Genomic DNA, 14,754 nt, shown 5'->3' on the forward strand with positions numbered 1-14,754 from the left:
ACAAAACAAAGACACTGTAGTTAATACCTTTAAAATTAGGCTAAAATGTTTCCCAGTGGGTTGTGGCAGATGGATGTCCCTCCCTGAACCTGGTTCTGGAGGAGGGTTCATCCTGTTAAAAGGGAGTTTAGAAAAGTTTCTTTCGTCACCAAATGTTTGCTCATAGGCGGTTGTCTGTTCAGGTTTTCTCTGGTATTACTGTAGGCTCTGTAGAGATATATAAATAAAACTGAATTAAAGAGGTTTTTCATATTGAAATGTGTTGGTCTAAAAAAAAAAAAAAAAAAAAAAACCCACACAGCAGGAAGCAACAGATTGTTTCTTTTCAGGTTTATTACCTTGGTAGTACGATGTCTATTTACACTGCAATACAAGATATTACAAAGATCTTGTAAAGAATCAGATATATACAGATGCATGCTATGCAATAAAGTCCATCTCTTGGTCAGTGGTTATTCCAAGAAAAACAAACCGACTGATTTATCAGTTGAAAACTTTCGGATTAATCCCACAGTACGCTGGGTTCAACCCAGCTGTACTCTGAAATCAGTCCATTAGCAGGACAAGTGAAGGCACCCAAGTGACTATATATCATCATTTTTATGCATTCTGATGAATCCAAAGTCTGAATGTCCACCAGGCTGCAGGCACACGCTCACCGTGAAGGTTAAATCATTTAAAATCAGTGTTGAAGTCATAGGCGTCGTCTGCGATAGCTGTTGAGAGGCTGATGTCAATGGGGACAGACTGAAAACGCACGTTTCCTTTTTTTTCTGCAACGAGAAAGCAGGAGATGTTAAGCAGCTGCCTTGATGGGACCATATTCTAGTAAGAAATGAAAGCAATCTTTTTCAAAACATTTACTTTTGATTGTCTTTTTCTGTAGTTTCTCAGCTTTCTCCATTTTATTCGAGTCCTCCGTGGTTTCAGTCTGTAAGAAGAGCGGATGGTTCAGTTATTTAAACTCAACAAGCTCAAAAATACACAGTGTTTTATTAAGAGAAAAAAAGGGTTCCAGTCATCAGGATCAGAGTTGGATTAGAAGTCTTCATGAACAATTCAAGACTTGCATTTTTGTCCTCATTTCCAGAAGAGTGGACCATCATTAACCTTTTAAGCAGCTCTATTGTCTGACAGGTTTCCCCATCAGTAATTACCTCGCTGCTTTCTTCGTTCTGCTCTGCTTCTTCTTCTGTGGCTGCAGCTCCAGGCTTTCCTTCAGGGATGTCGGCGACACTCAGCAAACCTGAAGTCGGCCCTTTAGAGGTGAAGCCTATACTGCTGGCCTGGTTTGGAAATCTAACAGCTGCAAAAGGAAATGTTTTCAAAATGAATACACTGTAATACATTCACAAATGCTGAGCTGAAAAGCCCACTTGAGGCCTCAAAAGGCCAAACTGCAACTCTTTACACCTCACACGAATAGAACATTAATATTAACCTTAACTACTTCCTGCACTCAACTTTTATTTCTAGACTTCTATCAACCAATCCCTGAATTTCAAAACAAGCATCAGATGGGAAAGGAAGGTGATTTTATGACTCTAAATGTGCATGATAGTTGTGTCAGATGGATTGGTCCATTTCACATTTTGGACCTCTTAAAACCATTTGAGCATCATTTGCTTATTATTTATTATGTTTAATGTTGCTGACAATGTCCATCCTTTTCCAGCAGTATAACGCACCATGTCACAAAGCTCAAAAATCATCTGAAACCTGCTTCTTCTGAAATCCTTTGGGATTTCAGTATCGACCAAAACCAGAGGAATATTTCCAGCACTTCACTTAATCTATGCCACAAGTAATTAAGGCACTTCTGAAGGCAACAGGGGATCTAACCCAGTAACTAACCAGGTGTAACTAATAAAGTGGCCGGGAACCGTTTACCTCTGTAATAGTGTACTGTGTTTGCCTTACGTTACACAATGACACCCCCCCCCCCCCCCCAAAAAAAAAAAGCTTCACAAAATTTCACATTAATACCTTTCAGAGTTTCCTTGTTTCCCGTTTTTATTTTGTTTAGATTCCAGCCATTCTGCATCTCAGTGACCACGGCATCAGACAGGTAGGCAGGAAGGCTGTGGTTTTCTGGTGCCTTACAGTGGTAGCTCAGTTTGGCTCTGAGGAGACATCAAGCCAGAGAAGCAGGATTTTTTTTAATTCAAAAGCACTAAGCAGTTTGCCAAGCAGCATATTAACAGCTCAGTACAGCACAGTATCTGGATCAGAGTTGGATTAGAAGTCTTCATGATGAACTCCAGAACTGCATTTTGTCCTCATTTCCAGTCATGCACTGCAGCAGCCCACCGTCCCAAGACAGTATAAAAGTGCGCACACTCACCCTGTCCAATCTGCAAGAAACGTGGTGGCCGCCTGCTCTGTGTTGGGAACGCCGCCCTTCTGCAAATAACCGCGCTTTTTGGCGAAAAGGGTCAGAAACTCCAGAGAATTTCTGAAGTCTGGGATGTTATACTGAAGCATGATCTGGAACAATCAGAACAAATAACCTTAATTTATTAAAACAGTGTAATTTACAGCAGCGACCGAATTTGTAATGGTTAACACTTCCTGTGAGAGAAACTCTTCGTACCTGGGTCTTATCACACTGCTTAAGCAGATTCCTGACAGCCTCCAGCACACTCTCACCGCCTTCCTCCACCTGCAGGCTCCTCAGAGCCATCGAGGCCGGAGGGTTGGATGGCGATGCCACAACTCCTGGGCTGTCTATTAGCTTCACATTCTTTGCGATGTGCACCTCTTGCATCATTCTGGTGAATTGTAGAGAGGAAAAAAAAATGATGATGCAAAACAAGTGAGAGGGTCAGAGAAATGTATTCACCACCAATATTCACTTAAATTACAACTTTTAAAGCAAACTAAACAGAACAATTGCAAGCAGTGATACAGAAGAGTCCTACTTAGAGACTGGATTTTTAAAATTGCCACTTACTTGGTGGTGCCTCTCTTGATGCCAACATTGCATGCTAGGGATCCCTTTATACTGTTGATGATGCTGCTCTTCCCAACATTAGGAAAACCTAAAGGTAAAAGGAAGTGTGCAAAAGAGTCAGTACCCTGAACAATAGACAGTGAATGCAGCATCCATCAAGGACATTGATGGCGAAAAAAAGAAAAAGTTACCGACTACGCCGACTCGGAGTGAACCTTCAATCTGTGTTTTATCAGCGTAGCTTATGAGCAGCTCTGCAAGACAACAGTTTCCAAAGCAGGCTGCTCCTCTGGATCTGTCCAGCACTTCATTAGAGGCCACTATCCTGCGCTTTTTGGCTTTCTGATGAAGAGCCAAACAGAGATATCATGAACAGTTAAAGTGGCTGAGGATTGCTCTTTTGTAAAAATGAATACCTCGTGTCTGCATGCATAGAGAAAATGATCCACAAACACATCTCAGCTCTGCGTAGAACAGGCTGAATTAATCATGTGGTTTGTTTACTACTCTTGGAGGCTATAACCAGTTATAACAGCACAGAAGAAGCTGTCCAACCTTCTCAGTCCTCCACATCATTAAAAAAAAAACCCTAATTTCTAACATTTCTTAGTAACCACAGAACTCACACTAGCCGCTGTTGAATAACAGTTTTAAAACACGCTCGTTATTTCAGCCCGCTATGACAGACAACTCGTGAAAATGAATAAACTGCATCTGTGATCTAAACAGACGGTGGATGAGGAGAACGTCACCTCTTCTGCCTGCCTCAAAGCAGAAAGTTGGAGCTGTCACCAGTTCAGTATTTGACCAAACATGAGATGTGATCAGTCTCCCTTTCGCTTTTTAGTTCTGATGTTGGGTGATGGCAAGAAAATCATTTTTGCAAAATCTCACAGTTGAATTGACTCTTTCAATCCCAGGCGGAGACACAAATCTACTTGGGGTTGTGCCACGCATCCAGCATAAAAATAACTAACTAAATAAATCAAACTTACGGAACTACCGGCTGCTGTGGCAAAATCTGAATGGCAAAGTCTTCAGATTATGTTTTTAAAGTGTGGAGAGTAAAATGCACCACCTACCACAACTCCATCCCGCAGCTGTGTCGATGCTTTAAATGCCACAACAGGAAACTCCTGCTGCAAACACTGGATCCACCTTTCCACGGTCTCTTTTGGCACCAGGTCTGCAACAAACGAAGCCAAAAATCAGTTTAATCCAATGAAATTCATGCAAACTCATCAGGGTTTAAACTGTACGTGAAACATGGGGCAGGATCCCAAGTCAATTTACCTATTTTGTTTAAAACCAAAAGTAATTTCTTGGTTCCTCCTCTCTGCAGCACAGCCTCTTCGAGCTGTGGACACCTGCACCCCAGTGGATCACGAGCGTCGAGGACTTCTATTACTACATCGGATGCATCGATTACCTGAAACAGAGGAGATCCTTTGAGTGTTAAGAGCTATTATTCTCCATGGTAAGACCACACCTGGGAGCAGGTAGCTTTACCTTGCTTAATTCAGCACAAAGGAAGTGTTTTGAGCTCCTGTCTGGGGCAGGCTTTTTCTCTGACTGAGTTCCACTGTCGTCCTATTTAAACAAGACAAGGTCAGCAGAGAAGAGCTTAAAAGTTGAATACACATAAGATCTTAGCGATGGCCTTTTTACCTTGCGAGCCTTCTTCGCCGTGGGTTCTGCTTCTTTACTCGCAGCCTCCTTCTCCTTTTTCCTCTTCTCAGCTCGCTGCTCCTTTTTAGCTTGCCTCCTCTTTTCTTTTTCTTCCTCGATCTATGAGACAGATTCATTGAAAGACTCTTACACTTTACCAACACGAGACATACTGCACATGAACGTCATGATGATCAAAGCACAGACTTTTTCATAGTTAGATCAGGACTGTGCATTAACCTTCAACATGTTCCCGTGATGATGTGCGCAAGAAAAGCCATTTGACTGCTAACCTGTAGCCTCCTCTGTTCTGCCTCTCTGAGGATCTCCTCTTTGAAAGGAGCACTGTTGGGCACTCCGATATCCTTCTTCACTCGTTTGCTCACTCCTTTCTTCTTCGCCTCTTTCCTTAGCTTTCTGTTGTGCTCCCGGACCTAAATACACGACAAGACTGGGTAACTCAGTTACATGGGGACACAAAAATCCGTTTTTTTTAAAAAAGTAGAGTCTGATCCACATGGGCCTCCTGTGGGAAAAATTTACTCAAACGTCCTGCTAGAAGTTAGTGTCAAAGTTAAGGCGCTTACCTTTTTCTGTATTTTATAACGTTTGGCACATGAGAGCCGCTTGCTTGCCTTCTTTAACTCTGAATACGACAGAAAAGAATAAAACAGTTAGTGGTTGTTAGCTGGAAGCCGAGCTAAAGCAGACTGAACAGGTTTACCGGCCACCGATGACAGCCGCTAGCTCGTTAACCGCGTGATTAACAGACCAGTAAAGCTCTGTATAATTATTCTACTTTATTTATAATTAAGTATTACTATAACAGCGTTATTTACTTACTTGGTCGTTTCATGACGGTGCCGCAGACCTACCAATGTGACTGAAATGCTCTCACACGTGGGAGACGGAGAAGTTTGTCATGTCACTTCCGGTTCTTTCAGCGTGTGGTTGGAATTTCGCCACCTGCTGGTCAGGAGGGTTTAGTTACAATCTTGTTCTTCTTTCGGCTGCTTCCTTTAGGGGTCGCCACTGCGGATCATCTGCCTCAGCCTCATCCTCTGTAGCTCCAACCGTGTCCTTCTTCACTACGTCCATGAACCTCCTCTGTGGGCTTCCTTTTTTCCTCCTATGTGGCAGCTGCATATTCAACATCTTGTGTCCAGTGTATCCACCTTCCCCCCTCTACACGTACTCAAATATCTCAGTCTTCAAGTCAAGTCAAGTGGCTTACTGTCATTTCAACCACGTGCAGCGGTGTAGCGAGACAATGTTCCTCCAAGACCATGGTGCTACATATAACATATAACAGACAATCAACACAGGACTACATAAAGTGCGATTGTGCAAAAATAACAAAAATCCCCCAAAACTAAACACAGTGAAACACCAGACAGAACAGAACAATACAGACACAAGACAGTGCAGACACAACAGTGCAATAGAAAAGTGCAACAATGACACTGGGTTGTTCAAAAGACTGAGCATTGTGCAAAAAGCAGCTTAGTGTATGAAGGTGTGTGTGTGTGTGTGTGTGTGTGTGTGTGTGTGTGTGTGTGTGTGTGTGTGTGTATGTGTTTAATCCAGTCACTGAGTTTTCAGGATTCTTGTTCTCTAACGTTGTCTCCTAAGCGTTCAACCTCAGATTTCCCTCTGATGTACTTATTTCTAATCTCATTCATCCAGGTCACTCCCAAAGAAAATCCTAACATCTTCAGTTCTGCCAGCTACACATCGGCCTCCTCTCTTTTGGTCAGTGACACTGTATTCCAGCCGTATATCATACCAGGTCTAACTAGCATCTTATAAACCTTCCTTTTCTCTCCTGCTGTTATGCTTCTGTCACAAATCTCTCCTGACATTTGTCTCCAGTTACTCCACCCTGCTTAAATTTTCTTCTTCACCTCTCTTGTGCACTGTCCAATGTTTTGGATGGTTGACTCCAGGTATCCAAACTCACCCACTTTCACTACCTTTGCTCTTATCAGCTTCCCTATACCCATCATTCTTCTCTTTCACACATTTCTACCCTGTCTTGCTCATTCCTTTTCTCTCCAGAGCACACCTCCAGATAGATCACAGTGTTATCTGCAAACATCACAGTCCACGGACACTCCTGTCTGACCTCATCTGTCAACCTGTCCATCACCACTGCAAACAAAAAGGTGCTCAGACCCAATCCCACCTCCACCTTGAACCCATCTTTCACTCCTACCTCACATCTCACCGCTGTGTTCTCATACATTTCCTGCACCACCCTCACATACTTCTCTGCCACTCCTAACTTTCTCCTGCAGTGTCACAGTTCCTCTCTTGGCACCCTATCATATTCTCTCTTTACATCCACAAAGTAGTGATGGGATTTCCGGCTCTTTTTAGAGATCCGGCTCTTTCGGCTCGGCTCACTAAAAAGAGCCGGCTCTTTCGGCTCCGAACCGGCTCTTCAGGTTGTTTTGTTGCTTTAATTATTTAATCATTAACAATAATATAAAATTATGCAGAAAAGGAATTACTAATGTTAAAAAAAAGTGGTTTTATTTATATATGTTTATATATGGCCCCTAGAGACAAAGCACGTACAAACTCTAAAGCATATACAAACTCCAAAAAGCACGTACAAACTCCAAAACACATTTCTAGCGTTTACTGAACTTCCAAAACAGAGCTACCCAGATCACTTAAATTACACAATTGAAAGCATGTGTGTATTGTTTGTGTATTTATAGACAAGCACTCATATTTATTCAAATAATTAAAAAAAAAAAAAAAGTTCATTTACCTGTTACTACCACACACCAAATCCGGTTGTTGATACTTCCTGGCTTGTGTAGCCACTAGGAAACAAAAGTTCAACACTGCGCCCTAGCATCCTGGAGCACTTCTGTTGTCTTTTGTACGTGATTCTGAGTTTGTACGTGCTTCTGAGTTTTTACGTGTTTTGGAGTTTGTACGTGCTTCTGAGTTTTTACGTGTTTTGGAGTTTGTACTTGCTTCTGAGTTTTTACGTGTTTTGGAGTTTTTACGCGTTTTGGAGTTTGTACATGCTTAGGAGTTTGTACGTGTTTTGGAGTTTGTACATGCTTTGTCTCTAAGGGCCACCATAAATATACTTTATTTATTCACTCCACATAAAATGTAATAAATAAATCATATAATACAAAAAACAACTATTTACATTTAAAATTTTTACATTTTCAGCTTTTTCCTTTTAAACAAATTTAACGTGAAACAACACAAAACACTGCAAACCACAACACAATTAAATATAAATTAAAATATTAAAACAAAAAGAAGATGCACATTCTCTGTCATATGGGCCTGCATGATTTCTGAATCCTTTATCATCTGTAACTGAAAATAGTGGATGATTACTATACCTTTCTAATGTGACGTTGTTGTCCCTGGCTCTCTTTCTCTCTGGCTCTGAGTGTAACTAACGCCCCTCCCCCCTCTGCTCAGCGTAAAGTACAGGCCGCGTGTGCGGAGTTTAGCGGAAAAAAGGGCGAGAGAGAGGGTGAGAGAAAGAAAAAAAAAAAAACCTCACGGCTCCCAATAAGGAGCCGGCTCGCGTCGTTCACTTCAAAGAGCCGGCTCTAAGAGCCATTTCGTTCGCGAACGACCCATCACTACCACAAAGGCACAGTGCAGCTCCTTATGACTTACTCTGTGCTTCTCCATCAACAATCTCCAATGCTCACTGATCACCCTAGCTTCAACAACTCTTGCAACAAATCTTATGTACACGTGATATTTTGTATAAATAAATAAATAACACAGCATTATTTGTATTCCTTATTTTTGTGTGTTCTCATTCTTGCTGGCTCCTGAGTGCAAATTTTAAATCACCAGAAACTGATATGTGTTGGAATTACATAAAAAAAAACCAATGAATTTGAAACAAATAAAATAAAAAGAAAACATTCTGCACAATAAGACTGAAACAACAATGAGAGAAACAACCCCAAAACTGCTGGTCAAAGCACAGGAAAAATAGCGAAAAACAAAAATCATTAGAATAACATCCCTGGGGGTAAGAAGACAGAAGAAAGTAGTTTGGGGTCACGTGACGGGGTCGAGCATCTTTTTTTTTGGTCCGTTTTAGATTGTGGCAGGAGCTCCGTGCAGCCCAAAACAAAAATGACCAAACTGCAATTTTTAAACGTCTTTTTGACTGAGCGTCTCATGCTTGCTGCGCAGGAGATTTACAAATCTGTTGAGGACACGATTTTGGAGTACCAGGAGGAGATAGCGATCAGGGAGCGGGAGAACGACCATCTGAGACGCAGGCTGCGAGACGCTGGGATTGAAATATGGCCAGGTTAGCTTCCCTCCAAGCTAACGGTGCAGTGGCTTCTTCTTCTGCACTATTAGCCGAGTGTATGCGGGGAAGCGGGGATTGGTAGGCAGAGGAACTGAAACAGAAACGTCAATGATGAAGAGCAGCAGCAGCAGAATAATTTCGAGCCGCTTCCAAGCAAGTCCAGTTTGGTCGCTGACAAGCTAGTTGATGTTAGCTGCTGGTGCTGTTGTTGTGTAGGGGCTAGCGCGATAGCAACCTTTGTTCGTTAGCCAGCCTGCTAGTCTACTAGCCTAGTGCCTATACCCGGGCTAGCACTGAGCTGTATCTGGATCCTTGTGTGTATACTGACGAATTTGTTTTGCAGACGCATACATTATCTGACAGTCAGACATGCTGGAGAAGGAAAAACAAACAAACCACCACACAAGTGATGTGTCAGCAGCGTTTGTTTACCCCGGTCTTAAACCCCTCATTCACAAACACCCATAATTCACTCGGGTTCCAAAGTGCTGGCAGAGATGGCATTTAATTATTAGAAATATAGATACTGTTGTTTGCATGACAGATTAATCTAAAGTACCAAATTCCTGTTAAATCCTCTGTAATTTATTTTAATACATCACTTTAAAGTCAGGGGTGTTAAACATAAGGCATGGGGTGCCAGAAGGGACCAGGCAAAGACTCCAGTTTGGCCTAATGAATGGCTTTGGAAAATGTGAAGGACAGCATAAATGTCTGACTTTTTCCTGCATCTGTTTTTGAAAGTTTTATAGGTTTGTCTACAATGAAACTTCCCAAACCAATTAAGGATTTAAAAAAAAAAAACATTTAACAATTAAACTCTCCTGTTTTATAATATAGTTGGGGCAACAAGCTACTTGAAACCTTTCTGTAATATTACATATGGATCTCTTACAATTTAAGAGTCATGCTGAGAGATTTCTTTCATTTACTACAGCAGCATTACTTTATGTTGAAGAGAAACAGACATAAGGTTGAAATTTCACCTTTTTTATATGAAGATATCTCAGGGAATATTCTTTTAAAATTTTTTGCACTGACAGAAAGTGGGACTTTCACCGGATCCGTGCAGTTAAGATTGAAGTGGCTAAATGTGGCCTAACTTTATCTATATAGAATAATTTAAAACAAAAGAGGTTGACCCAAAGTAATTTACAGGCACACTCTTTTGTAATTCAGGTTTCAAAAGTAGGTGTGGGGTTGGGCAATCACCACAAAGGCCTGGTTTGCTTTAGTTTTCAGGGGAAAATGCATTGAAATAAGTTGTTGGGACTATGACCTCAGTGACCCTGATGCAAACTATGCAGTTAAAACATCTGTAATAATTATATAGACAGGATGTCCAACATGTCACCATCAACAGACTTTGGATGATATCTTTAAAATGGTACACTTTAACTGGACCCTTGTAGCTAGATTACTTATATACACTGTATTTACTGAGTATGTCTTTAGGCCACCATGTCACTCGTACTGTAAGCTGTGACCACGTCAGATTTTTAACATGGCATAACTAAAATGAAATATTTCTGTTTACATGTTCTATTAGTTTTACTTAAGAGTGTCGCACGTTCAGCTCTTTGCCTGTTTCATGTTAAAAAGAAAGAACAGAAAAAGGTTAACAAAGAAGATGCATCTACCATTTCTTCAAGTTCTTGTGTTGAGGAAAAAGGGATTTTAATATTTGATTTCAAATGTCATCAACAGGCTGTTACCATATTTTCTTCAATGCAGTCAGTGGTTTCGTCTGACCAGCTTCCTTCCATTGTCTTTTCAGATCGTCCGTCCATGGCGTTGTTGGACGAGGAGGATGGTGAGCATCCGCGACGCGAGTGGAGTCCCAGCATGGGGCACGAAGAACGCATTCCTATTCAGATCAAGGACAAAAGAGATATGCGGGCCAACCAAGCGGATGATCAACTTCGGGGACATGGTTCTTGCAGCACACCGGAGAATATGTTCTCTCCTCCTCGTGTTGGAAATGAATATCCCCAGGATGGCCCACACACATCCAACGTCCCGCAGAATCAGGGTGTGGAAAACAGGGAAAGGGATCCTGGATCTCGAGGTCCCCCGAGGCATGTGAAGGCAGAGAGCGGAGCTGGCCACAGAGGCTCGACTTCGTCCAACAACGGCGCCCAGCCTCTTGCACCGGTCAATCCAAACTGCTCAAACGAGAACAACATTGACATTATTGGGGTGGAGAATGGCGGACAGATGGTTGGTGCTAAGGGTGCTGGAAACGGAGCGAACAGAGGACAGGCTTCTCACATGCGGAACCAGGGAGCCAGCGCCGTAGACTGTCCCCATCAGAAATCCCCCCTACAAGGCCACATGTCTTCTTTCTGTTGCAAAGTTTGCGGTGAGGCGTTTAGTCACATTGGCCACTTACACGTGCATGTACAAGTGCACACTCGGGAAAAACCTTACCGCTGTGGAGTATGCGGAAAATGCTGCAGCTCCTCAGGCAGACTTCAAGAACACCAGCGTAGCCACACGGGAGAAAAACCGTTCCGCTGTCAGATTTGCGGAAAGGGCTTCACACAGATGGCTCACTTGAAGGTGCACATGAGGATCCACACAGGAGAAAAGCCATACAGTTGTCCTGTGTGTGGCAAGTGCTTCAGCCGCTCTGACAAAATCAAAAGGCATCTTCAGACCCATAGCCGTGAGGGAACATATTTCTCAGGGCAATGATGCAACTGTGTTGCTATACAATCTGTTGTGTGAATCTTGAAGAAACTTTTCTATAAAAAGCTCAAATTGCTGCCATTAGGACGATGGGTTGTTTCTTCCAATATTTCAGGATCGAAGAATTCTGCAAATCCTGGAGAACTTTTTTTTTCTAACCTAATAATCCTCAGTCCATCAATAGAATTTATATTAGCCAGTTTAGTTTGTTGTTTAACACATTTTTTGTACTTGTCACTGAGTGTTAAATATTTGACACCATTTGCATTATTAGCTAGACTTTCTGTAATATCTAGCCTTTCTTTAGTCAAATAAATAGCATGAAGAAGTCTTCCACCCACATCTTGAAGCTGAGACACATGAAGATCTGCAAGAATGTCCAGCATAGTCACAGCTTATGAGCAGCCGGTCACTTCCAAGTCACACATTAGTTTTAAAATCTCTCACTTTATGACTTAAACTAAAGAGCAATGTATGCATAAAATCATCTTAATTTTATTAGCCAGCAAACAGAGCTAATAGTGATGGTTTGGTAAATAAAACCTGTGTATTACATGGCTAAAACACTGCCGTTTTAAAAAAAATACTTTTATTTTTAAATGTAGCATTTTTTTAAAAGAAAAATATTAGTGTTGCCAAAAAGCCCTGTAAACTAGAGATGTGGCTGATATAAAAGGAAGAGTCTGATCTAACATTTATCTCCAACAATTTTCTTATTGTCTAACTTAACTTTTTTTTTTTTTTTAAATTAGGTGCTGTTACATTAAATACTTACATGCTGCTATCTCACATGAGCCCTGTTCAGACATGCTTGCCTTATCAGCCTGTTAAACTTATGGCACATGTCATTTTAACACAAACGTTTGTGTTCACATAACTTACTGCTTCCACTGCAGAGATGGAGAGTCGTGCAAACACAGTTTTTCCTGTGTGTGCAAACAATGTGCACACTTTAGGGTTATTTCTCTCTGTCATTGTTGTCAGGAGAAGAGTCTCTCTGTGTGTTGCAATGAAGGTGCTGCTGAAAGAAGCGTCCCCTAACCCTCTCACACAGGCTCAGACAGGTCCTTACCTGTTCTGTATTACGCAGCTAAAAGGCATCATAAAGGAATGTCTGCTGAGCTGAACACTTGTCAAAGAGCACAAGAGGCATGCACTTTGGGATTCTTGTGTTTTTATCTATCCAGTAATGTGACTGGATGTATTTTAGACTTGTGCACAAAGTGGCACATTATGAGGTCTGACTTTAGTGAGGTTTGACTTCTACAGAAAAGGTGCATTAGGATACTGTGCGCATGTCTGAAAGTTACTCTTGTTTCATGATGTTGATTAAAAGGAGGATACATCTGTCAGAAGAGTGCACCACTATTTTGTGAGATTCTGTATAAAATCCGCTGTTTCTGACCCATTTTACATTTAGGAATTTTGTGATGTCTTTTTTGGTTTGTTTTAACGACATGCACTATTGCATTAGTCCTGGATGATGCAGGAATTGACACTATGACAAGGCCAGGCAGTATTAGCAGAAACTGTGTGGTTTTTCAGGGATTTCATTCACAGTAGTGATCATTTAAATGTTTTTGGAGTGGCCTCCCTCCACTCAAGAGTTATGATTGGTTTTTCATGGATTAAAGTCCTTCCTCTTCACAGTGATTGATCCCTTCACAGCAGATCCATCAGTTTCTCCTCTCAGGATTAATGCTGCATTCATAACTGGGGGCAGTTGAGAAGCATTAAACAGTTATGATAAATTGCATTTTGTCTCTGCTTGTAGCTGAAGTAAATACAAAAAAAGAAACTTGTATCCACGTATCGTGCAAAAAGATCAACCATAACAAAAGAGAGTGGTCTTCGCAGAGTGTGTCAGAGCTCAGTCGCTAAAGAGGCCTTGTCTCGCATCATTTGTCCCTCTACTTGTGATGAATGCAGCATGAAAGAAAAAAAACTAAACTCCAGCACATCTTCTCAACTTACCAGCAGCCCAACTCACAGTCTTCTCTGGGACATCTTTGTTCCCCTGCGCACACATTATACTGTACAGTGTTGTATCAATATGTATTAAATGTTATTTTTTAATAAACTAGCAATTGAGTATTTGTTGCTGTTGTCTCATATATGTTGCCAAAGTATTCTAAGCGAGATTATTTTCATAGCCAGTCACATCAAGCATCCAAAGGTACAAGACACTAATGTTTGCACATTTAGACAGAACGTCTGGCAGCTTGAATTTTCTTGTTTGACTAATTGCAATGTTCCAGTGAAGTTAACAATAAAATGTAAATTCTAAATAATACTACCCAGGATTTGAGCACAGCCCCTTCATATGGGAGGCAAATGTATAACTACTAAACTATGAAAGCGCCTCAGACTTTGGACAAATGAAGGTTATTTGTGCCATGGCTGTATTTAAGAATGCTGATTAAATGTGTGCTACTCAGTACCGCGAAATCAAGCCTTGAATGTAATTAAACTCCTACTGAGTTTCAGCTGCTTCAGAAAATTAATTCAAATTCATTGTCACATCTTTAGCATTCAAGTTCCTTGGCCTTCGAAGTAAACATTGAAAACCATTTCTAAATAACACCTGTCTGCTCAAAAGCAGTGCATAAACTATTGGCTTGTAACAGATCTTTGCAGATCATTCACAACAAAATTAAACTGGAAGTACATCAGAGTAATGGAGTTTATCATTGTAGTCATGATCCAGTGAACAGGCCCCTGGTAAACAGATAGATTGTGTTTTTCTGTGTCTCTCTCTCTCTCTCTCTGTGTGTGTGTGTGTGTGTGTGTGTGTGTGTGTTATCCCTTCCCTCTAAAGAATTATTGAGGTAATTTAGACATTTTATACAGTTTTGGAAAAGCTGGGGAAGTTTCTTAGAATGACAAACTTTTGCTAGTTGTTGAGTCAGAGTAAGATCAAGAACTGTTAGCTGTCAGCTTTACAGTGTATATTAGCAGCACAGATTAGTTTGCAGTATGTCAATAACAAATTTCTGTCCCTGCAAAGATGGCTAATTTGGATAAATCCACTGCCCAAAAACAATATATACTAAGTTGTAGTTAGGTTTGACTATTTTATATTCATTACACAATACATACACTTAGGGACACTGACCTGTTT

The 14,754-nt window shown here is 41.1% G+C and overlaps 2 protein-coding genes and 1 non-coding gene across 3 annotated transcripts; 1 reads left to right on the forward strand and 2 right to left on the reverse strand.

Annotated features, from left to right (window-relative positions):
• Positions 1–315: 315 nt before the first annotated feature.
• On the reverse strand, positions 316–5,605 carry gnl3 (G protein nucleolar 3). The gene is made up of 15 exons (XM_085159006.1): positions 5,465–5,605; positions 5,209–5,267; positions 4,915–5,055; positions 4,622–4,741; positions 4,463–4,543; positions 4,247–4,382; positions 4,036–4,139; positions 3,145–3,295; positions 2,954–3,041; positions 2,594–2,771; positions 2,345–2,487; positions 1,987–2,123; positions 1,158–1,306; positions 865–931; positions 316–773 (listed from the first exon to the last, which is right to left on the reverse strand). The coding sequence occupies exons 1-15, from the start codon at positions 5,475–5,477 to the stop codon at positions 673–675; spliced, it is 1,668 nt and encodes a 555-aa protein (XP_085015132.1). The 5' UTR covers positions 5,478–5,605; the 3' UTR covers positions 316–672.
• Positions 3,391–3,523, reverse strand: LOC146518800 (small nucleolar RNA SNORA47). The gene has a single exon (XR_014874332.1). It is a non-coding gene; the product is annotated as a small nucleolar RNA SNORA47 (small nucleolar RNA).
• A 3,083-nt stretch (positions 5,606–8,688) lies between the features above and the next one.
• Positions 8,689–13,727, forward strand: LOC146518801 (uncharacterized). Its single transcript, XM_085159014.1, has 2 exons — positions 8,689–8,939; positions 10,720–13,727. The coding sequence occupies exons 1-2, from the start codon at positions 8,759–8,761 to the stop codon at positions 11,637–11,639; spliced, it is 1,101 nt and encodes a 366-aa protein (XP_085015140.1). The 5' UTR covers positions 8,689–8,758; the 3' UTR covers positions 11,640–13,727.
• Positions 13,728–14,754: the final 1,027 nt, after the last annotated feature.

This window comes from Neolamprologus multifasciatus, chromosome 5 (assembly GCF_963576455.1).
Source record: "Neolamprologus multifasciatus chromosome 5, fNeoMul1.2, whole genome shotgun sequence".
Classification (NCBI taxonomy): domain Eukaryota; kingdom Metazoa; phylum Chordata; class Actinopteri; order Cichliformes; family Cichlidae; genus Neolamprologus; species Neolamprologus multifasciatus.